A 23,063-nucleotide genomic window follows, 5' to 3' on the forward strand; every position below is an offset into this window, starting at 1 on the left:
ACAATAAACGAAATAACAACCGTGAAGCTAATGCGAACTGCGTTGAAACAAGCAATCAACATAGACAATCACCCACAAACAAACAGTGCAACCCAGGCTACCTAAGTATGATTCTAAATCAGAGACAACTAATGACACCTGCCTCTGATTGAGAACCATACTAGGCCGAAACATAGAAATCCCCAAATCATAGAAAAACAAACAGACTGCCCACCCCAACTCACGCCCTGACTATACTAAATAATGACAAAACAAAGGAAATAAAGGTCAGAACGTGACACCATAGCTTTGTGAGTGTGCAATATTGAGCTAGAATAATTTCAACTTCTTTATCAAATATATTTTAAGTGGGACATATAGACCAACAATATGACATACAGACTAACAACATGACAAATGTAAAAATAGATACAACTGAGTGTTTATATTTATTCAGCTATGCACCGTTTTTTCCCACCAATAGAATTATGACACTTTATGAATGTGGTGTAATTGTAAGAACGTTGTTTTCTTAAAGGAGAAGTATAACAAACTAACAGGGGGGAAAGTGATATCAGGGACACAGAAAATCTTCAACAAGAATAAATACAATAATCATGAAAAACATTCTTGAGAGAATTATTTTAACAAAGACTATGAAATAATGAAGAAAGATTTGAAACATTATTTTTGGCTTATATTTCTCATGGAAGTTGATGAATAACACCCAGGGACATGGTACAAACGTCTACATCCACTGAAAAAAAGTGCTAAAATGAGTAAAACTTTCTTTGAAGATCCATATTTTTGTGTTTTTAAGGTAAAGGACACCTGACTTTCTATTTAAAGCCTATTGGAAACCACTTTTGAATATATATACTGAATAAGAAGTGATATTTCCTGAGGACAGAAAAGCCACCACGAAGTAGGAATGACCCAACCAGCCAAGGTACATTTTACATGTACTTTATCTGTACCATTGTAACTCATTCGATGACTATAGCCAGGGTGTAAAGTGGTTATGAGGTTATCAGTGTATTAAGGATGGTGAATATTCCATAAATAATCATCATATAAACAAGCATATGTATTAGCATACATTTTGACACATTTTGACCATATCAGCCTTGGTCAGGTTTTCAACAGTTCAACATCATTGAACACACAAGGTCTGGAACAGGGCAATGGTTGAACTATGTTGTTAAAGCAGGAAGAGAGTTGAAGATAGTGATGTCTATGTGAATCAGGAAGTAGTCAGTTGACTGGGTGCCTTGATTGCGGACACACCAGTACTCCCACACAAACATAAATACTACCAGAGACGTTCTCTCTCATCCATTCATGGCTCCACATCTCCTCCTTCTCCTGCGCATCCTTTTCTTCCTCACTGGAGTCTCATGTAAGTGAACGAAGACCTTTAGTTGTTTGATAATATTGGGCTTAGTTCCTTCAAGTCAATCAGTGAAAACATGCTGAAAGTCATAACACTTGTAATGTTCTGTCTACTTTGCCCATAGATATTGTGGTCACATTATGGATTTCAGCATTTTGTGGTCAGGTGACAGATACATGCTGTTTTTAATAATTTATCTTGTGAAACAGTTGTACTTTTCAACAGTTGTATTTTTCTAGTTGTTGCGTAGCACATATAAATGAGACTTCAAGTAAAAGAGAAGTAACATATTATTACTAAATAGAAGAGAAAAAGTGACGGTGTCTATCAATATCAATTCAAACAAATGTGAAAGTTACATATTTTGCAGAATTGTTTTTTTTCTGGGTTCAATGTACTACAGTAGATGTCAAGAACAATCCAGTCAATTGTTTTACCACAGTTGTCAGTCGTTTACATACACTTAGGTTGGAGTCATTAAAACTTGTTTTTCAACCACTCCACAAATATCTTGTTAACAAACTATAGATTTGGCAAGTCGGTTAGGAAAGTATCTATATCCACAATAAAACGAGTCCTATATAAACATAACCTGAACGTACGCTCAGCAAGGAAGAAGCCACTGCTCCAAAAGTGCCATAAAAAAAGCCAGACTACGGTTTGCAATTGCACATGGGGACAAAGATCGTACTTTTTGGAGAAATGTCCTCTGGTCTGATGAAACAAAAATAGAACTGTTTGGCCATAATGACCATCGTTATGTTTGGAGGAAAAAGGGGGAGACTTGCAAGCCAAAGAATACCATCCCAACCCTGAAGCCCGGGGGTGGCAGCATCATGTTGAGGGGGTGCTTTGGTGCAGGAGGGACTGGTGACCTTCACAAAATAGATGGCTTCATGAGGAAGGAAAATTATGTGTATATATTGAAGCAAAATCTCAAGACATCAGTCAGGAAGTTAAAGCTTGGTCGCAGATGGGTCTTCCAAATGGACAATGACCCCAAGCATACTTCCAAAGTTGTGGCAAAATGGCTTAAGGACAACAGAGTCAAGGTATTGGAGTGGCCATCACAAAGCCCTGACCTCAATCCTATAGAAAATGTGTGGGCAGAACAGAAAAAGCGTGTGCGAGCAAGGAGGCCTTCAAACCTGACTCAGTTACACCAGCTCTGTCAGGAGGAATGGGCCAAAATTCACCCAACTTATTGTGGGAAGCTTGTGGAAGACTACCCGAAACGTTTTGACCCAAGTTAAACAATTTAAAGGCAATGCTACCAAATACTAATTGAGTGTATGTAAACTTCTGACCCACTGGGACTGTGATAAATTAAATAAAAGCTGAAATAAATAATTCTTTCTGCTATTATTCTGACATTTCACATTCTTAAAATAAAGTGGTGATCCTAACTGACCTACAACAGGGAATTTTTACAAGGATTAAATGCCAGGAATTGTGAAAAACTGAGTTTAAATGTAGTTGGCTAAGGTGTATGTAAACCTCCGACTTCAACTGTATATTCTAAACATTCCCAAACTTGAATCTTTTTTTATTTTTAAATAGATATTTTAGTTGATTAATTAGAGATTTTCTCCATAGTTTAGTGGGTGTAGTAATTTCCATGTCAAAGCTAAATATGACTTTAATTGTTCAAGTGTTGCCTCTGTTCTAATGGATGGACATGGGTGTGTCAACATCAGCAGTTACATGTCTCAGTTACTGTCTGGTGTTACAAACACATGGTGTGACCACAGTTTGCCATTTTATTTTTACAGAAGTCACAAATTCAATCATTACAGTAGATCAAGTTATTTAGCTGATCATCTGATGGGATTTATGAGCAGCTGGGTAAAATTAAAGTACCTAAATGTGTTCTCTGTTGTTGTGTCTACAGATGCACAGAGTGTGTCCACAGTGAGTCATGTGTCTGTAAAGCAAGGAGGCTCCATCACCATCCCATGTCTCTATAATCAGAGATATAGAAACAATGTGAAATACTGGTGTAGGGGATGTAATTGGTTTGTTTGCTCTACTGTACTACGCACTGACCATCCTAAGACCAGTGGAAAGACCTCCATCTCTGATGACATCAACCAGCGAGTCTTCACTGTGACCATGACAAGTCTTAGTCCTAGTGATTCTGATTGTTACTGGTGTATTGTGGAGAGGAAGGGCAAGGCAGATGATGGGTCTAGACTGCAGATATCTGTTACTCCAGGTGAGATCCAAACACTGCTGTGTCCATTAAAGCAGAATTAATAGTAGTGCTCAGTAATGTCTCATAAGTTAATGTTCCATAGCAGTCCTGTTGATGAGTGTGTTACTTTTCCCTCTACAAAGCAGTCATACATATTTTTACCAAATTACATTCATAGAGGATATTATATTGGTATATTACATCTCTGTGCACCTCCTGGGTCAGAACAGACAGTGTGTTTGATAGAATCACATGTTTCTGTATCATCATCAAACACACTGTCTGTTCTGTATGCTATAGTCTGTCTATTGTACATACTATCAGTGACTGAACCAGTATTTCAACTTATACTTTCTCAGTGTAATATGAATATCAATAATTACTAGATAGTCTCCAATATATATTGGTGTATTCTTTGTCAGACTCCTCCAATCACAGCCTCTATCATTGTGTTCAGGTACTCCAGAACTCTATGTGGACCAACAACAGATGACTGGAGTTGTAGGAGGGAGTGTCACTGTGCTCTGTTACTATAGTTCACAAGGAAGCAGTGGGAAATGGTGCAAGATGGGAGGCTATTGTGTGGCTGTGGGACTTTCTGGGGCTTTAAATGGAACATGTGTGAAGTTAGTGCAGGAACAGAGCCGAACCACCAACAGTTATGTCTTAATGGTGACTATGAGGGGATTGATGATGGAGAACACTGGCTGGTACTGGTGCGAAAAGGGAGACCTACAGATGCCTGTTCATATCACTGTCAATCAACCAACCACAACACAGAGCACCACCACAAGTAAGTACAGAGCAATCCCACATAACCAAGTCTGATTCTCTTTTTATTCATCCAGTGTTGTTAGAGATTAAGGAACATTGAAAGGCCTTTTCTGAAACAAAGTGGAAATCTCTGGACAACACATTCTCTTGAGTTTATCCGGTCATTCATGTTAAATATCATTAAGGAAATGGATTCATTGAATTAGATTCAAATGCGTGTCACACATTAGCTAAGGACGCCTGACAGTGATTAGTTTCAATCAACATCACAATTACCCGATTTTATTAATTTGAATATTAATGATATTACCAGTCAGTTTGGAGCTTATTTATCATTTCTGCCTCTCACATCAACACAAGCTCCATCCACTCACCAAGCGTCACTAACCAGTGCTAAGTCTAACACTTCTCCGCCCACAGTTTCCCCTTCTGTTACAAACAGGGACAATGTTGAAACTAACGAGAACACAGATGAGAAGCATCAGAGGTCAGTATTCATTCTTCACTATTTCCCTCACTTTTACAGTCATACAAATAGTTGGTGATAGTGTAAGGGTGTTGGGGATAAGGTTATTATAGTAAATACAAACGAATAATGAAAACTATTTAGTGAACTTCTGAAATAAAATAATCAACACACCTTTAAAAAACTAAAACTATAGTGAAACTATTTTCTTTAACTCCAAAGCGAACTAAAATATAACATAAATAATTACGGTCATGTTCAGTTTTAGTTTTATGGGCAAAAATTAAATGGGGTTTTCAATGTTGGTTTAAAGCTTCTGAATCTGATGTGTCACATTGAGACTGACTTTCCTTTAAAGGTATACTCTGCAAAATGTTGTTGCCACCAGCAGCACTGCTGATATTGGTCGCATTCCCCTGCTCAGACATTACATGCATCAACCAATGGTAGCGTGCAACGTCATCGACTGTGCAGTCAGACAACAGATCGCTATAACGTGTCCGTTATATTCCTCTGCTCAGACGTTGCTGACGCCTGCCAGATCTTACAACACCTGGATAGGTATTTTACGTACATGTTATATCACCTGACCACGTCATATGGTAAAACAGTCTGATGCCTGACTGCACAGTCGATGACGTGTCATGAAACTATTGGTGGATAGAGCCTGTAAGTAAGCATTTCACTGTAAGGTCTACCTACACCTGTTGTATTCGGCGCACGTGACAAATAAACATGGATTTGATTTGATACATGCAATGTCTGAGCAGGGGAATGCAGCCATGATGTGGTTAACTGATATGTAAAATAACTTTCAAGGTGTTGCAAGCTCTGGCAATCACACAGAGTATCTGCCCATGTGCAAGGGTGCGCTTCACACTACTACAACATCATAGCTACTGACCAAAACTACTGAGAAGTTTAGCCTCTCGCTACAATGTTCCTGGTTGTTGCTGCTATTGACACACTACTACTGTTTACTTTGTGCATCTATGTAATCTCACTGAGTCTACCTTTAAACCCAACCTAACCTACGACCTTACCCATCACCTCGTGCGTTACTGTCCCACAGTTGCAAGAAGTGACATCCCATAAACACATAAACGGCTCCTAACCTCCCATGCGTTGGCTACAGCTGAATCTAAGTAATATAAAAAATAAATGTTAAAGTTAACCTTAAACTAAATAAAACTAAATAAAACTAACTGAAACTAAACTGAATTTCAAATAAAAATAGTAAAACAAATAGAAATAAAAACTAAAATCAAAACACAAAACTATATTAACCTTGGTGGAGACACCTGTGACTTGCAAGGCTGATCAAACCAGAGACCAGTGTCTGGGTTAACAATAATAACTGTAGTTCTCCACATTACAAAACTATCTGTTTGTTTCATTTTCAGATAAAGAAAAATGTATACAAAATTAAACATCTTCCTTAAATGTTCTTGTTTAAGCATTTACCACTTTCCCACGCCTGAAACTATCTATATATTCAATTTGATTGTATTTTATATTCCAGTTGGCTGGAATTCCTGTTCATTCCTCTGAGCCTGTTGGTGGTGTTGATAGCTGTTACCTTGGTCACATTGAAGATGTTGAGAAAACATAGTAAGTATTTTTTTAAATGATATTTAAAATGTATAATGTTTATGACTAATGTCATTTGCATAATATTATAAATACAGTAGAGTTCTTACTTCTACAAATGAAAGGTTTGACATGAAAGATCATTAGTACCAACATCCTCTTTTCTATATTTCAGAGGACAAGAAAGCAAAGGACCAACCACCAAACACCACAGTAGTAAGCTATGATCATGTTATCTTCTCATACATCTGTCCCTTTCACTTCTTGATATTCTAGGGCTCACTTTGGTTAGTAGTTAGTCATAACTAACACTTTATAACCCAATCTCTTACAGTATGTGAATATTTAAATAAACAGTTTAAAGATGAATAAATAAAAAAACAAAAGTTCTGCGCTAAGTGTGCGTCTTTAACTACTGGGGAAAAATTAAACTGCAAAAGAATATCTAATTCATGTCAGTATGCATGAGGTACAACATTCTTCTATTGCTTATTGTAAAAAAAACATGGTTTGATGTTAACAATGTTTGTGTTTCATTCTTTCAGCAGTCTTCTGACTCTGAGCAGAACATTACCTACAGCACTGTGAGTCACATCAGAGGATCAACACAACAGGTTAAACCTAACCCTTTTGACCGAATCTCCTCCAACACAACCTAAACCTTCTGCAACCCAACTCAACCCCCCTCAAACCAACCTAACCCCCTCCAAACCAACCTAAACCATCTGCAACCAAACTTCAGCCCCCCACTTCAAACTCAACCCAAACCAACTCAAAGTGAAGTCCACAGTGTCAGTCTCTCTCTGAGATGATGTGATCATGTTACTCTCTGTCCTCCATCAAACAGGTCCTGAACCCTGAGAGCCACGGTGACTTGTACAGCACTGTGATCCCTAAGCAGCACAGGACAGCAAAAAAGGTCAACTATGCTCATGTTATCTTCTCACGCATCTGCAGGGGTGGACTTAGTGATTTGGAGGCCCCTGGCAGAGGCCAGTCTGAGGCCTCCCTCTCACTCATCTGTGACTTTCTCTTCTTGATATTGTAGGGTTATCTTTGGTTGATAGTTAGTCATACCTAACATTTTAAATCAACTCAATCTCGTATTTTTATATATACAGCACTGTGAATCCTAAGCAGCACAGGACAGCACAAAGGGTACATTTAAAACTAAATTAACACACAAGCACTGCTGGTCTTGTAGAGTTTTTCTGTCTTGAAAAGCAGAACTTATTGGTTAGCTGTAATGTATTGTAGTGTCATGTCTTTACTATCATTAACTGAAGACTGATAGTTTTTATCAAAGATTCTCTGTAATTAGTTACTATGCGAACAACTGATTAATCACATAAGTAATTAACTATGAAATCGGGGCACCAAGGAAAAATATTCAGATTACAAAGTTATCATTTCCTAAAATAACTTTTCAGATATTTTATCTGATCAATTAGTCTTCGAATTAATGAATTATTTACTTTACCTCACGTTAGTCTCATTCCAAACGTCGTAAATTGTTGGTTATCTGCACAAACCCAGTCTTCACTATGAGTCATCCATACATCAATTGTCTTAAATCATTTATTTATTATTAACTAAGTAATTCACAGAAATGCATAAACAAACAGTAAATATGGTTACATGAAATGATAGAATGTGCCCTAGTGGGCTGAACCGGCATGGTGGCTTGTTTGACAAAAGGGGAGTGGGGGGTCGACTAAGAAGTCACTACAGAGTTAATAATTATATAACAATTGAAATGCTAATCCTTACACATGAACGCTCACTCAGTCGGGAACAATTGCAATCAATATATATATTTACGCTCAGTGTGTCATCTAGATCGCTGGTGAAAAGTTCATTTATTTTGTAGAATTGTCCGTCTCTCTCCCTCTCTCTCTCTCTCTCTCGGTTGTGGTTAGAGGGGATTGTTCAGAGTGACATTCGTTATAGAATGGATGTTTCGGTGGTTGTCGTACTTCGCGTTCACTGATGCCGAATTCCTAGCTGCAGACTAGTAATCAATACCAAAGACTTGTTCTTATTCTGTCGGTATCGATAGTCTAAGAGTTTAACCACGTGGTATGGTTAAAAAGATTCAGCAATGGTCTACACCTTTAGCCATCTTGTAATTGAGGTAAGCTTAGTCTGGAGATAATTTCTCAAAGTTGGGTTTTATTCGGAATAGCAGAAAAGGGCTGTCCCAGGATGTTTGACCCTAACTGGGCTCAGGGACGGTCCTCTGATTTAGTTCAAATCAAAAGGGAATTGTATTTCTCTTCATTAAACAGTCCACAATCATATTACACAATTATACAAACCGTATCATACTCACTCATTCATCTTATACAACAATTAGATGTAAACCTCATATCTGAGGCTATTATATAAACAGCGTTATGGTAATGTGGCCACACCGTCTCTCTTGAGCTTCCCAAGTTGTGACAAATGGACCAGTTCGTAGCTGGATTCTTCACCGATCTTTTACACTTTCTCTGGAACATGACATTTGTTCGTACCTCAAGTTCTGTGAGGTGGAAGGATTTCTTTGTCTCCATGAAAAACTACTCTCTATAACTGTGTGTCCATGAGGTCTTCTCAGGAATTTACGACCTCTGACCACAGCAGCCTAGTTGAAGGAGGCAAGGGGGGGAGGGTGGGGGGTGGCAGGGAGAGGGGGATGGGGTTGCTATACTCAAAGAGGCCAACGTCATGACAGTAGAATGTAAAATGGATGTATATGTTTTCTGAATAACTCCTTGTGTAACAGGACCCATTACCTGATGATGCAGTGACATACAGCACCGTGGTCACCAAGAACAAGGTCCAACCAAATGTACAGAATTTACTGATGTTATGTTCCATGTTTAGCAGTGTTCTAGCCACAGCTAGGCTAATAGTTATCATGAACTACGTTATGTACTGTGACTGTTTAAGCATGGTAAATAACACCAGTTAAAATATTAAGAAAATGCAAAGATTGGGCTGACTAACAATTATTATGTGTTTTGTGTTTTCTGAATAACTCCCTGTGTGTCTGTCTATGAACAGATTCCATTACCTGATGATGCAGTGACATACAGAACAAGACCCAACCAAATGTAGGCCTACATAAAAAGCTGCACTACTGCGTTGATGATTTGACTAACTTATTTGTGCCTGTATGTGTCTACTGTGTACTGCATCAATACAGAAGGCGCTGTATATCACCACTATAACTGTGTGTGTGTGACTGTGTGTGTGTGTGTGTGTGTTCCTCCTCTCTTACAGGCAGCAGAACCAGATGATGTGGTCTACAGCACAGTGGCCCAACACCAGAGATAGGTCTGTGTAAAGCATAAACATAACATTACTCTTCAGTCATGCAGCATGTTTGCCTTTTCAGTTGCTGTCATTCTTTAACTTCGTCTGACAACATGTTGCTATGATTGTGAATCCAGTGGGAAACCACACTGCACACAAATGATGGTTTTAGGTGAGTGACTGAAGGTTCACTTTCTCTCCAGCAGGGAGTAGCAGCAGAGCAGTGACAGAATTAAATCCTTGGTCCCAAAGAACCAGACAAGCTTTATGGGGGAAAATACTGGAGGATCTCAGTGTACTAAGGCATCAGAAGAAATGTGTCCAGATTGACAGTAAAACATGTGTTATTTTATTTGTCACCCCCTGCCCCAACCCTTTCTCATTATTATTTATTGTTTACATTTTCTTTTTAAAGGATGAATCAAAATGTATGTAAGGGGACAGCCGAATAACCCTTTTAGGTTTGAGATGGCACATCTTTTTCTAAGAGTGTAGGCTGACTGTCTTAAGTGGAAAGGTTGGCCAAACTTTTGAAAGTACCATCCTCAGATTCCCGATTTAATTATTTGCAAACAGCGACAGTTTCGTTGCAAACAAGACAAACTGATTTGGCATTGGAGAAATATGAAATATTTAAGGCTCTGGTCTATACAGGATGTGAGGATAAACGGGAGACATGTTCAATGCTATCCACTTTGTTTTAATGATTTATTTTGGGTAGAGGGGAGGGTCACTTGTTTTCTTTCTAGGTTTAATGTCAAATATATTTAGCTGAAGAGCGGGCCATCCAATTTCATTTCAGAGAGGTCCGATTTTCTCCATTTAACTCTTATTATAATTAACGTTCACTCCCTAACCTGTATATATTATAGACTGAACGTCTTGTATTAAATTGTCACAATTATGTCCATGTGGACATTTATCTAACGTGTGTTTCTTCAATAAAAACAGAATAAACCTGAATGTTTTATTTTTATTAACGAATATTGAGTAAGAGCCTTATGTCAAAACTAGCCTATTGAATGCAATTGTTGCTATCTGCCACTGAGGGGGGAATTATCACCCAAACAAAAGCAGGAAGAGAATAACAGATAATCAATGATGTCTATGACGATTACGAAACGGAGTCATTTGATTCGGTGCCTCAGATCTTGGCACACAATTCTACATAAGTACCACAAGACATACAGACTCCAAACCCACAAATGGTTCTTATACATCCCTCTCCCTCCTACTTATCATCTTCTCCAGACTCTCAAGTTAAACTGTTTATATCATTTAGAAGTTGTAGTGTTTTGATTATCTCTTCTTTATTCAATGCATTTCTATGTAAGAAAGATCTGAACTATATTACAGTTTTGGGTGGGGAATGAACACTGGCGAAAACACATTGCTTCTGTCGTGAAAAAATACATCAATATTTTATTGAAATCAGAAACTATTTTATTTTGTTTCTTTAATAAATGAATCTCTTAAACTTAAAAAATGTATATATATATTTTTTATATTTTTGGTCAAATTTCTTTACATTGTTGAGTTGCTTTAATTACAACCTAAATGGGTGTCATGTTTTGTTGTCTGCAGGAAGTCATGATGTGAGTGGCTTGTGAAGACAGGAGGATCCATTACAGAGCTATAGAGCTATAGAAACCATGTGAAATATTGGTGTAGGATATCGTTGGAACAGATGCTGTTATGTAGTCCTCACTAACCATCCTAAGAGCAGGGATAAGAGCAGAATCATTTATGATATCAATCAGGGAACCTTCACTGTGACCATGACTGACCGGGAGCCAGGGTACTATGAGTATTACTGTTGTGATGTGGCGGATAAAATGACAGTTTACAGGATACAAATGTCCTTATCATTCACTCCAGGTAAGATGCAGACACTGTTTGCATCTGTTCTTCATTTTCCCTTGACTATCCTGTTGTTGAGTATCCAGCCTAATGTTGCCCCATTGTACATATTTCGACGACGATACTTTTATGGTGGATATTTCCAAATCATGTTAATCTGTTTGATGAATAAGCTAGACCATACATTGTCCAGATCTTAATATATATATATTAATATATATTTACTTTGTGTGTAGATAATACAGAACTTTACATGGACCAACAACAGTTGACTGGAGTTGAAGGAGGGTGTGTCACTGTCCATTGCTACTGTTACACCCATGGCCCGAACATGGTTTGGTGCCTTGTGTTTGGGGTATCCTGAGACTTTGGATGGCACATCATTAACATTACAGCCAATCAATGGTCAATCCAGCGGTTATGTTTTGATGTTGACCCTTATTAAGTGGACTGAAGAGGAAAAACACTGACTGGTACTGGTGTGCAATGGGAGACCTACAGATGCCTGTTCATATCAATTAAGGAATAAGGCATGAGGGGGTGTGGTATATTGCCAACATACTACTGCTAAGGGCTATTCTTATGTATGATGCAACGGAGAGTGCCTAAACACAGACCGTAGCCATGCTATATTGGTCATATACCACAAACCCACAAGGTGCCTTATTGCTATTTTTAAACTGGTTAACAATGTAATTAGAAAAGTAAAATAAAGGTTTTACTGTTTAGCCAATCAGCATTCATAATTTCAATCAACCAATCACAACACAGAGTACCACTACCACCACAAGTAAACACAACAGTGTTATGTAATTAAGTATCATCTTGTTTGGGTTTCATGTGCACCAATCAGATTTTCGAATTGATTCTTGCTATACAGATAGATCTGAAGTTGCTTTATTTGCTGAGCAAATGTTATTGTAATTGAAACATGCTGTTGATGACGGCTTGTTTTTCATACACTACAGTTCAGGCTGTCTTTCTGGTATACAAGCTATTTAATGTGTCTTCAAACACTCAGCAACCCTCTGCCACTCCAAATTCTGAGCCTGCTGTCAGGAATGACAAGTCTCAGTCTGCAGACAACCCTTCTGTTCCTGTACGCAACACAACCCTGGGAGCTAAAGGGGACGTAGACGACAACCACCATAGGTCAGGCCGCTCTCAGATCCATCTCTTAATTATTAATCCCAAACCAATTATATTAAATAGAAATAAAAAAATATTTTGATTTCATTTTCAGATGCAATATTTAGAAAAACATCATTTGAAAAGGGTATACTAGTAGCCTATCCATTTGTGACAGCAGCATATAACAAATGATCCAGCCTGGTCTCATAGACTGTATGAACCAACGTAAATATACATCTGGGACAGTCAAATTAGTGTGACATCTTACTTTTGGTATGTTTACATAAGACAGATGGTTACTTAAGGTAAAAGCAAAAGTAGGGTGTTTGGTCGGGGTTGTACTCACAACCCAAAGGTTGTGAGTACATATCACATCACGGACAACTTTAGCTAATTAGCAACTTTTCAACTACTTACTACTTTTTAGCTACTTTGCAACTACTTAGCATGTTAGCGAACCCTTCCCCTAACACTAACCTTAATAATTTTAGCTAAGCCTTTCCCTAACCTTAACCTATTAACCAAATTCCTAAACATAACCCTAACCCCTAACCCTAACCAACGTTAGCCATTTAGCTAATGCAAGGCACCTAGCTAGAATTTGTAGCATATTAGATGTTTTGCAAATTCTTAAAATATAATACAAATTGTAATTCATAACGTATAATACAAAATGGGTGATGGACATCCACAAATGAATACATACCATATCATACAAAATGGATTGTCTCGGATTACATACAGAATCATATGAAATGCTTTGAGACCAGTTTCGATTAGTCTAGTAATAATCTATTTAGCTGTCTTTTTCTATACAACATATCATTAAATGTAAGCTTGCTGTTTGTCCTCCATCAGTTCCAGAGACCTGAAAGATTGCTCATGCCTCTGAGCATGGTGGTAGTGATGACAGTTGGTGCCTTTATTGCAGGGAAGAGGTTTAGAAAGTACAATAAGTATTTATTCTATTATTTTTAAACAATAGTATATATTTGACTACGTTGAGTTACAGTTGAATGACTCCTGCACACATTATTATGATAATACTCATCATAGATCATATTTTGTACAGCATCATTCAGCACTGAGGAGACCGGTGTGTTTTTTTAGCAATGTGAAACCCCAGGGAGACAGTAATACAAATGTAATACAAATGACAAGTGTTTTTGAAGTGAGACAAAGTTTAAGGGGCACTATTGGAACAGATTCAGGACTGTGCTACTGTAATTAATGTCATTGACATGAATCATTAATCTTTCTTTCAGAGCACAATAAGGTCAATGCCCAACCAATGAACACCTCAGTGGTAGGCAACTCTCATGTTATCCTTCATTTTTGATGCATGCTTTTCTCATCCTTATCCCTCTCTGACTCGAGGTGCTGTCTTTGGGTGATAATCCAAATCTGTTAACCAATAATAGATACATGCAGTTAAATGCTTGATTGAGAACAGGATGCAGGATTGCGCAGGATTTTAATCATACAGTAATTAGTATTTAGGCCATTAACTGTAAGTATGTATGCCTATTTTTATGAAACTGACTGGGTGCCAGAAATATGTGCAATACGGAATAAGTCATACATACTGTGGAGAAATGTGTGCATGTTATATTTCTTACTCTTACTGTGTGCTTTGACTGTGGTATTGTCACAGTGGAAATAGCTTGCGGAGGTTGAGGCAATTGGTGTAATTTCTTGGTCAATTGTACTTGTTGTTCCTTTGTGGTCTAAGACAGTGTGTTGCTTTTTGCCAGAGAGACGTAGTATATTGATGCTGTCAAAATGTATTAAAATTACATCTGTGTATATTCTAATTGAAATTGTGGATTATATTGATTGTTGAATATTTTGGTCTTTATTATTTTACCAAACCTGTTTTTTGTGTTGACCTGTAGGAGTCATTTCCTGAAGTTGATGATGTAACATACATACTGTGGTCACCCTACAAAAAGTACAGACCAAGGTAGCACGCAACATGTGCTGATATCTGTTTTGATAGCTGATGTTAAATATGTGTTTTAATACCTGATACATATTTTGTCAGTGTAAGCATATTAACAACAGTGTAATAATAATTATAATTGTGTTACTACTAAACATTAATTACTAATTAGACTAATATGTTTCCAACCTGTATATTCCATCAAAATATTTGAAATGTTTGAAATGTTTCTAAGACCTGTAATATAACTTTTTGAAGTTTTTGTCCGACGTTATGCTGGACCTGCACGAGCGTTTGGATTTGTGTACCTAAACCCTAACAAAAGTAGCTACTTGGACATAAATAATGGACATTATCAAACAAATCAAGCATTTATTGTGGAACTAGGATTCTGATGAAGATCATCAAAGGAGAGGGAATATTTATAATGTTATTTCTGATTTCTGTTGAATTTAATTTTTTTCTGAGTTCCTTCTCAGATTATTGCATGGTTTGATTTTTCCGTAAATTTAAAAAAAAATCTGACACAGTGGTTGCATTAAGGAGAGGTATACAGTTGGGCAAAAAAGTATTTAGTCAGCCTACAATTGTGCATGTTCTCCCACTTAAAACGATGAGAGAGGCCTGTAATTTTCATCATATGTACACTTCAACTATGACAGACAAAATGAGAAAAAAATCCAGAAAATCACATTGTAGGATTTTTTATGAATTTATTTGCAAATTATGGTGGAAAATAAGTATTGCACTGTTGTTTTCCCACCAATAGAATTATGACACTTTATGAATGTGGTGTAATTGTAAGAAGAGGTTGTTTTCTTAAAGGAGAAGTACCAGGGACACAGACATTCTTAAATAAGAATAACTAAAATAATCATGAAAAAACATTCTTGATGAGAGAATTTAACAGACAATAGAATAATGACTTAAATTAGGGCTTTCTAATGGAAGTTGATGAATAACACCCATGGACATGGTACAAACATCTACATCCACTGAAATAAAGTGTTAAAATGCGAAAAACTGTCTTTCAAGATCCATATTTTTGTGTTTTTAAGGTAAAGGACACCTGACTTTCTATTTAAAGCCTTTTGGAAACCAAATTTTAAACAATTTAATACTGAATAAGAAGTGATATTTCCTGAGGACAGAAAAAGCACAGCAATGTAGGAATGACCCAACCTGCAAAGTGACATTTAACGTATACTGTACCTGTACCATTGTAACTCATTCGATGACTATAGCTATTGTGTAAAGTGTTGAAACAAGTAGTATGCCAAAATAATGAAGATATTTCTGTGAGAATATGAATCAGCAATACTTAAAGGTTCTTCTAAGCAGCAACGCCAGTGAAGGCTGCATTTGCACCTCATTACTATCAGACAGGAACAGACCAACACAGGACTCAGGAGTTAATACACAAGATTATCAGTGTATTGAGGACGGGGAATAAACTACAAATAATCATCATATAAACAGGCATGCTGTACGTATTAGCAGACTTTTTACAACATTTTGACCATTTCAGCTTTGGTCAGGTTTTCAACTGTTCAACATCAGTGAACCCACAAGGTCTTGCACAGGGCACTGGTTGCATTATGTCTTTAAAACAAGAGATTTGAAGAAGTGATGTCTATGTGGATAAGGAAGTTGTCAGTTGCCTGGGTGCCTTGATTGCTGACACACCAGTACTCCCACACAAACATAAATACTACCAGAGTCGTTCTCTCTCATCCATTCATGGCTCCACATCTCCTCCTTCTCCTGCGCATCCTGTTCTTCCTCACTGGAGTCTCATGTAAGTGAACGAAGACCTTTAGTTGTTTGATATTATTGGGCTTAGTTCCTTCAAGTCAATCAGTGAAAACATGCTGAAAGTCATAACACTTGTAATGTTCTGTCTACTTTGCCCATAGACATTGTGGTCACATTATGGATTTCAGCATTTTGTGGTCAGGTGAAAGATACATGCTGTTTTTAATGATTTATCTTCTGACTTATCTTGTACTTTTCAACAGTTCTGTATTTCTAGCTGTTGATTAGCACATTCAAATGAGACTTCAAGTAAAATAGAACTAACATATTATCAATAAATATAAAATAAAAAGTTCCTGTGTCAATCAATATGAATTTGAACAAATGTGCAAGTAACTTATTATTATTATTTTTAAATAGACATTTGAATTGATTAAAACCTGAGATTGCCTCCATAGTTTAGTGGTGTAGTAATGTCCATTTCAAAGCTAAATATGACTTTAATTGTTCAAGTGTTGCCTCTGTTCTAATGGATGGACATGGGTGTGTCAACATCAGCAGTTACATGTCTCAGTTACTGTCTGGTGTTACAAACACATGGTGTGACCACAGTTTGCCATTTTTTTTAAACAAAAGTCACAAATTCAATCATTACAGTAGATCAAGTTGTTTAGCTGTTCATCTGATGGGATTTATGAGCAGCTGGGTAAAATTAAAGTACCTAAATGTGTTCTCTGTTGTTGTCTCTACAGATACACAGAGTGTGTCCACAGTGAGTCATGTGTCTGTAAAGCAAGGAGGCTCCATCACCATCCCATGTCTCTATAATCAGAGATATAGAAACAATGTGAAATACTGGTGTAGGGGATATTATTGGTTAGGTTGCTCTTCTGTAGTACGCACTGACCATCCTAAGACCAGTGGAAAGACTTCAGTCTCTGATGACATCAACCAGCGAGTCTTCACTGTGACCATGACAAGTCTTAGTCCTAGTGATTCTGATTATTACTGGTGTATTGTGGATAGGAATAGCAAGGCAGATGATGGGGCTAGACTGCAGATATCTGTTACTCCAGGTAAGATCCAAACACTGCTGTGTCCATTAAAGCAGAATTAATAGTAGTGCTCAGTAATGTCTCATATGTTAATGTTCCATAGCAGTCCTGTTGATGAGTGTGTTACTGTTCCCTCTACAAAGCAGTCATACATATTTTTACCAAATTACATTCATAGAGGATATTATTCTGGCAGATTACAAACATCTCTGTGCACCTCCTGGGTCAGAACAGTGTGTTTGATAGAATCACAAGTTTCTGTATCATCATCAAACAAACTGTCTGTCCTGACACTGTCTGTTCTGTATGCTATAGTCTGTCTATTGTACATACTATCAGTGACTGAACCAGTGTTTCAACTTACACTTTATCAGTGTAATATGAATTTCAAGAATGACTAGATAGTCTCCAATATATATGTTGGTGTATTCTTTGTCAGACTCATCCAATCACAGCCTCTATCATTGTGTTCAGGTACTCCAGAAATCTATGTGGACCAACAAGAGCTGACTGGAGTTGTAGGAGGGAGTGTCACTGTGCTCTGTTACTATAGTTCACAAGGAAGCACAGGGGGGTGGTGCAGGATGGGAGGCTCTTGTGTAGCTGTGGGACTTTCTGGGGCTTTAAATGGAACATGTGTGAAGTTAGTGCAGGAGCAGAGAGAAACCACCAACGGATATGTCTTAATGGTGACTATGAGGGGATTGATGATGGAGAACACTGGCTGGTACTGGTGCGAAAAGGGAGACCTACAGATGCCTGTTCATATCACTGTCAATCAACCAACCACAACACAGAGTACCACCGCAAGTGAGTACATAAAACCAAGTATGATTCTCTTTTTATTCATCCAGTGTTGTTAGAGATGAAGGAACATTGAAAGACCTTTTCTGAAACAAAGTGGAAATCTATTGACCATGCATTCTCTTGAGATGATCCTGTCAGTCATGTTAAATATCATTAAGAAAATGAAAAAAAATGTATACAACTTTTTCATCATAGCTACGAAACAGATTTTAAATGAATACTGAAAATGAAAAGATTTGGATTATAATCATCATCTGAATTTCCTGGTTCAATTTATTTGAATGTGAATGATACACCAGTCAGTTTATTGGAGCTACTTTATAATTTCTGTGTCCCACAGTGACACAAACCTCGACCTCTCACCAAGGCTCACTATACAAATTTGACACTTCTCAGTCCACAGTCTCCCCTTCTGTTCCCACAGACCAGAACAATGAGGGAACTGACGAGATGCAACAAGAGAAGGACCAGAGGTCAGTATTCAGTCTGCTGCATATCCCTCACTATAATAACCATCCAAACAGTAGGCTATACTGTAAGGGTGTGGATCACCTGACTAGAAAGGCTGATCAGAGCAGAGACAGGTGTCTGGGTTAACAATAATACTTTAGTTTCCCAAATCACAAAGACATCTATTTAATTTTCAGCTCAAGAGGAGTGTATACGAAACAAAAAACCTTCCTTAAATATTCTTGTTTGAACATGTGTCACTTCCTCATGGTTCGATATCTTTGTGTGTGTCCTGTGACTTGCCTACAGGAGGTCTGTGGATGACTTTAAAGCAACTTTTCACACTTCCACATTCAAATATGAAAACTAAGATGTTGAGCAGAGGAGGCTGGCAGGATGAACTGTAGGAGGATGGGCTCATTTTTAATGGCTGGAATTGAATGAATGGAACGGTATCATTCCATGAATTCCATTCCAGCCATTACAAGGAGCGTGTCCTCCTATCCCTCCGCCAACCAGCCTCCACTAATGTTGAGTGGTTAGGAAATCAATAGATATACAAGATGTGTTCTGAAGAAGGACAGTACAGTATGACAGCTTATGTTATCTCTCTTTTTAAATACAGGAAGTTCCCCCTGGACACATATCTCTCCAAAAACTGTCTACCTGACTGCAATTTATAATGTCATGACAAAGTAATTGTGTTCTTCTACAGATTGGAACGCACGTTCTTCTACCTGTTGAAAGCTGGAAGTGCACTGCTCTTCCTCCTGTGCACCATCATTGCTGTGGTGAAGTTCAGGGAAAACAGACATCAAGATGATACCAAGGATGCATTGACACCAGAGAGTTGTTTCTGGAGAAATTTACCAACAGTTTGCACCAAATACTTTTCCCCCGAAAGAAAGAACAACACACTGAGTGTACAAAACATTACGAAGGAGTCACTACAGTAAACATAATATGTTTCTAAACACTTCTACATGAATGTGCATGCTACCATGACCACGGATAATCCTGAATGAATAGTGAATAATGATGGGAGAAAGTTACAGACGCACAAATACACCCAAGACAAATACAATAACAGAGGAGGTTAGCATTTTTTGGAGGGTGGGAGGGGTGGTACGATATTTGTGCATCTGTAACTTTCTCACTCATAATTTTTCACTTTTCGTTCAGGACTTTCCGTAATCATGGTAGCATCCACATTAATGAAGTAGTGTTTAGAAATATATTCTATTCTTATTTACAATAAAAGTGACGACGAAAGTGATGACACATTACATTACTTACCATTCATTTCTATTGGGCACAAAATAATCTGAAACACAACCATAACAAAAAGCAAATGCATCCAACAAGTTTGTAGAGTCACAAACTTGATGTAATCATTGCATGCGAGGAATATGGGACCAAATACTAAACTTTGGACTACTTTAATATATATACGTGAATTTGTCCCAAAACTTTTAGTCCCCTAAAAGGGGGGACTGGGAACAATCGGTTGTTGTAATTTGTAAACAGTTCACCCGATATGAAAGAAAATACACTCATATTAAAATTGACAGTCTGCAATTTAACCTCACAGTAATTGAGGTTAAATTGCAGACTGTCAAAATTCAAAGTGTTGAAGTACAGAGCCAAAATAAAAAAACATGTGTCACTGTCTCAATATTTCTGGAGGTCATACTTTTGGCCAGGTGAATCCAGGTGAATGTTATGATCCCTAATTGATGTCACTATTTAAATCCAATTAAATAAGTGTAGATGAAGAGGAGAAGACAGGTTAAAGAAGGATTTTTAAGCATTGAGAAAATCGAGACATGGATTGTGTACCATTACCCTCTACAGGATCGGTTGCTTTCCCTGTGGGAAGGTTGAGCTAACGTAGGCTAATGTGATTAGCATGAGGTTGCAAGTAACAAGAACATTTCCCAGGACATAGACATATCTGATATTGAAAAAAAGAGGTGGATCCTTAAGAGGTTTTAAGAGGGTGAATGGGCAAGATAAAATATTTAAGTGCCTTTGAACTGGGTATGGTAGTAGGTATGTGTCAAGAACTTTAAAATGCTGCTGAGTCTTCACATTCAACAGTTTCCTGTGTGTATCAAGAATCGTCCACCACCCAAAGGACATCCAGCCAACTCTACAAAACTGTGGGAAGCATAAGAGTCAGCATCGGCCAGTATCATTGTGGAACACTTTCGACACCTTGTTGAGTCCATGCCCTGACAAATTGAGGCTGTTCTGTGGGCAAAGGGAGAGGTGTTTTGTGCAATCAGTGTCTACAACTGTCAATAGGCTTTACCTGTATTCTTCCTTATCGTAACCTTCATTCTACATTTTTGTATACCTTCAATATTTATTTCCCTCTGGGAGTAAGAGCTATACATCTTCATTCTTAGATCTACGTGCAGTATGCCATGCTGTACATGTGGGTATCAGATTCTATTCCCAACAACACATTGTATTTTTCTATATCCAAAATGTGTCTAAACACCACACATTAGCAATAACGATATATATACTTTATGTGTGTACTGTATTTTATCTGCACATGATGTATGATTCATGGTTTTACATAATTATTCCACTCAAATGTGCATGTGTTTTGAAATGAAACTCTTGACCAATGTAGTGCTGGCTATTGGCAGTGTCTCTAACCCTTTTCCTGATGGTTATTTCTTATGGTTTAATGTAACAAATCACAGCTGTTGTGTACTGTTCCATCAATAATTCTGTGTGCTAACTTGCTGGTAAACCTTGTTAATAAAGAAACTCTACTGCTCTCAATATCATTTGCCTGGATTTTATAACCAGACAAAAACACTAAAGACTGCCTCCTAATATCTTACATATTGGTGACATTGTAACTCATTCAATGACTACAGCAAGGGTGTTAAGAAAGAGTATCAGGCTGGTTTTTGGAAAAATGAGCCAGAAATTGACATTTTTCTAGGTGGCTCCCATTTTGGCTGTAGTGTTTCCAAGCGCTTGGAAGAGAGCGTCTTAAATTCTTTGTCCTAAATGTTATTGTTTATTTACGTATTAGGTACCTATGGTTTGATTATAAACATTGTTTGACTTGTTTGTAAAAGTTTATTAGTACCGTTTGGGATTCATTTTGTATGCATTTTGATGGAGGGAAACTGGGTGGATTATTGACTGAAGCGTGCCAGCTAAACTGAGTATTTATGGATATAAAGAAGGACATTATCGAACAAAAGGACCATTTGTGATGTAACTGGGATGTTTTGGAGTGCCAACAGAAGAAGTTCATCAAAGGTAAGACATTTTTTACATTGCTATTTCTGACTTTCGTGTCGCACCTGCCTGGTTGAAATATGCTTTTCATGTGTTTGTATGCTGGGCGCTGTCCTCAGATAATCACATGGTGTGCTTTCGCCATAAAGCCTTTTTAAAATCTGACACAGCGGCTGGATTAACAAGAAGTTAAGCTTCTTTATTTTGATGTATTACATTTGTGATTTTATGAAAGTTAAATATTTATTATACTGTAGTATTATAAATACTACAATACTACAATTGTTCTAGAGTATGAAAGTCAGATATTACCTTTTAGGTTGATGATAGTTGAAATATCACGACACCGCCGTCCCACCTGGCCAATAAGAAGTTAATCTATTACATCAACAATCATCAAAACACTTACTACTATTAATGCCTTATATATGTATTACAACAAGCAGTTAATTACCTTAATTGACCTGTTTGGCCCCCAAAGAGTATGTTCTTCCACTCACAATTTCTCCAGAGGCTTATCCAATCACTTAGTATCTGTTTCTCCTACTAGAAGTTTGTATTATGATTCGCTGAATCTTGTTAAAAGGCTGTGTCGAGATCAAGACCCTTCGTATCTCCACTGATGCTGTGTATCGACTCCAGTTACGGGGTGGATTATGTAGGCAATCGGAGTGTACTGGGTAATGGTCTCTGTTCGTCTCTTTACAAGATCCAGAAATCAAAAGTTACAATTGTTCTAGAGTATGAAAGTCAGATATGACCTTTTAGGTTGATGATAGTTGAAGTATCACAAGCTGCCTGTCAGTGATAAATCAAGTAGCACTATCACACCTTTCCATTGAAAGCATGCTTCTTATATACTCTTTCTTCAGGACCAAGTCAACCCATGCTCTGAGGCACATTCTAATCTTGCGGCTAGCTATTCCTGTAAAGGGTCAGTTTGACACTGGCACATCACACTGACACATTTTTAGATGAGGCAAGCTGTCACTGTGAAATGCCACTGTGAAACTATCACCAGTGACAGTGTCTATGCATCCTTTTATCCCAAATCTTGCATCAGGTTAACCCAGTCACATACTACTGTTGGTTTAGCT

The 23,063-nt window shown here is 37.6% G+C and overlaps 2 protein-coding genes across 13 annotated transcripts; both read left to right on the plus strand.

The window, feature by feature from the left end:
- Positions 1-1,233: 1,233 nt before the first annotated feature.
- On the plus strand, positions 1,234-10,659 carry LOC115135113 (polymeric immunoglobulin receptor-like). Of its 9 annotated transcripts, none has more exons than XM_029669407.2 (12): positions 1,234-1,378; positions 3,264-3,587; positions 4,024-4,359; positions 4,761-4,827; positions 6,329-6,417; positions 6,572-6,612; positions 6,942-6,980; positions 7,244-7,315; positions 9,164-9,229; positions 9,445-9,494; positions 9,664-9,717; positions 9,900-10,659. In XM_029669407.2, the coding sequence occupies exons 1-12, from the start codon at positions 1,321-1,323 to the stop codon at positions 9,907-9,909; spliced, it is 1,206 nt and encodes a 401-aa protein (XP_029525267.1). In that variant the 5' UTR covers positions 1,234-1,320; the 3' UTR covers positions 9,910-10,659. The 9 variants fall into 9 exon arrangements, 7 of the variants coding, with proteins under 7 accessions (XP_029525267.1, XP_029525265.1, XP_029525268.1 ...); XM_029669405.2 differs by having other exon boundaries at positions 6,945-7,010; XM_029669408.2 differs by having other exon boundaries at positions 6,945-6,980.
- A 5,622-nt stretch (positions 10,660-16,281) lies between these two features.
- Positions 16,282-21,495, plus strand: LOC115135115 (polymeric immunoglobulin receptor-like). Of its 4 annotated transcripts, none has more exons than XM_029669412.2 (5): positions 16,282-16,427; positions 17,137-17,460; positions 17,914-18,267; positions 18,587-18,719; positions 19,412-21,495. In XM_029669412.2, exons 1-5 carry the CDS (start codon positions 16,370-16,372, stop codon positions 19,650-19,652), a joined length of 1,110 nt encoding a protein of 369 aa, XP_029525272.1. In that variant the 5' UTR covers positions 16,282-16,369; the 3' UTR covers positions 19,653-21,495. The 4 variants fall into 4 exon arrangements, with proteins under 4 accessions (XP_029525272.1, XP_029525274.1, XP_029525273.1 ...); XM_029669414.2 differs by having other exon boundaries at positions 18,671-18,719; XM_029669413.2 differs by having other exon boundaries at positions 17,914-18,249.
- Positions 21,496-23,063: the final 1,568 nt, after the last annotated feature.

The sequence above is a fragment of the Oncorhynchus nerka genome, linkage group LG10, assembly GCF_034236695.1.
Source record: "Oncorhynchus nerka isolate Pitt River linkage group LG10, Oner_Uvic_2.0, whole genome shotgun sequence".
Lineage (NCBI taxonomy): Eukaryota > Metazoa > Chordata > Actinopteri > Salmoniformes > Salmonidae > Oncorhynchus > Oncorhynchus nerka.

Excerpts from the sequence above, each read along its gene's own strand:
- LOC115135113 (XM_029669403.2), top strand. The coding sequence starts at position 1,321 with ATGGCTCCACATCTCCTCCTTCTCCTGCGCATCCTTTTCTTCCTCACT. Across the intron at positions 4,360-4,760 it reads AACACAGAGCACCACCACAA|TTTCCCCTTCTGTTACAAAC; the intron begins GTAAGTACAGAG and ends CTCCGCCCACAG. Across the intron at positions 7,316-9,163 it reads AGCACAGGACAGCAAAAAAG|GACCCATTACCTGATGATGC; the intron begins GTCAACTATGCT and ends CTTGTGTAACAG.
- LOC115135115 (XM_029669412.2), top strand. The coding sequence starts at position 16,370 with ATGGCTCCACATCTCCTCCTTCTCCTGCGCATCCTGTTCTTCCTCACT. Across the intron at positions 16,428-17,136 it reads CTTCCTCACTGGAGTCTCAT|ATACACAGAGTGTGTCCACA; the intron begins GTAAGTGAACGA and ends TTGTCTCTACAG. Across the intron at positions 18,268-18,586 it reads AAGTGAGTACATAAAACCAA|TGACACAAACCTCGACCTCT; the intron begins GTATGATTCTCT and ends TGTGTCCCACAG.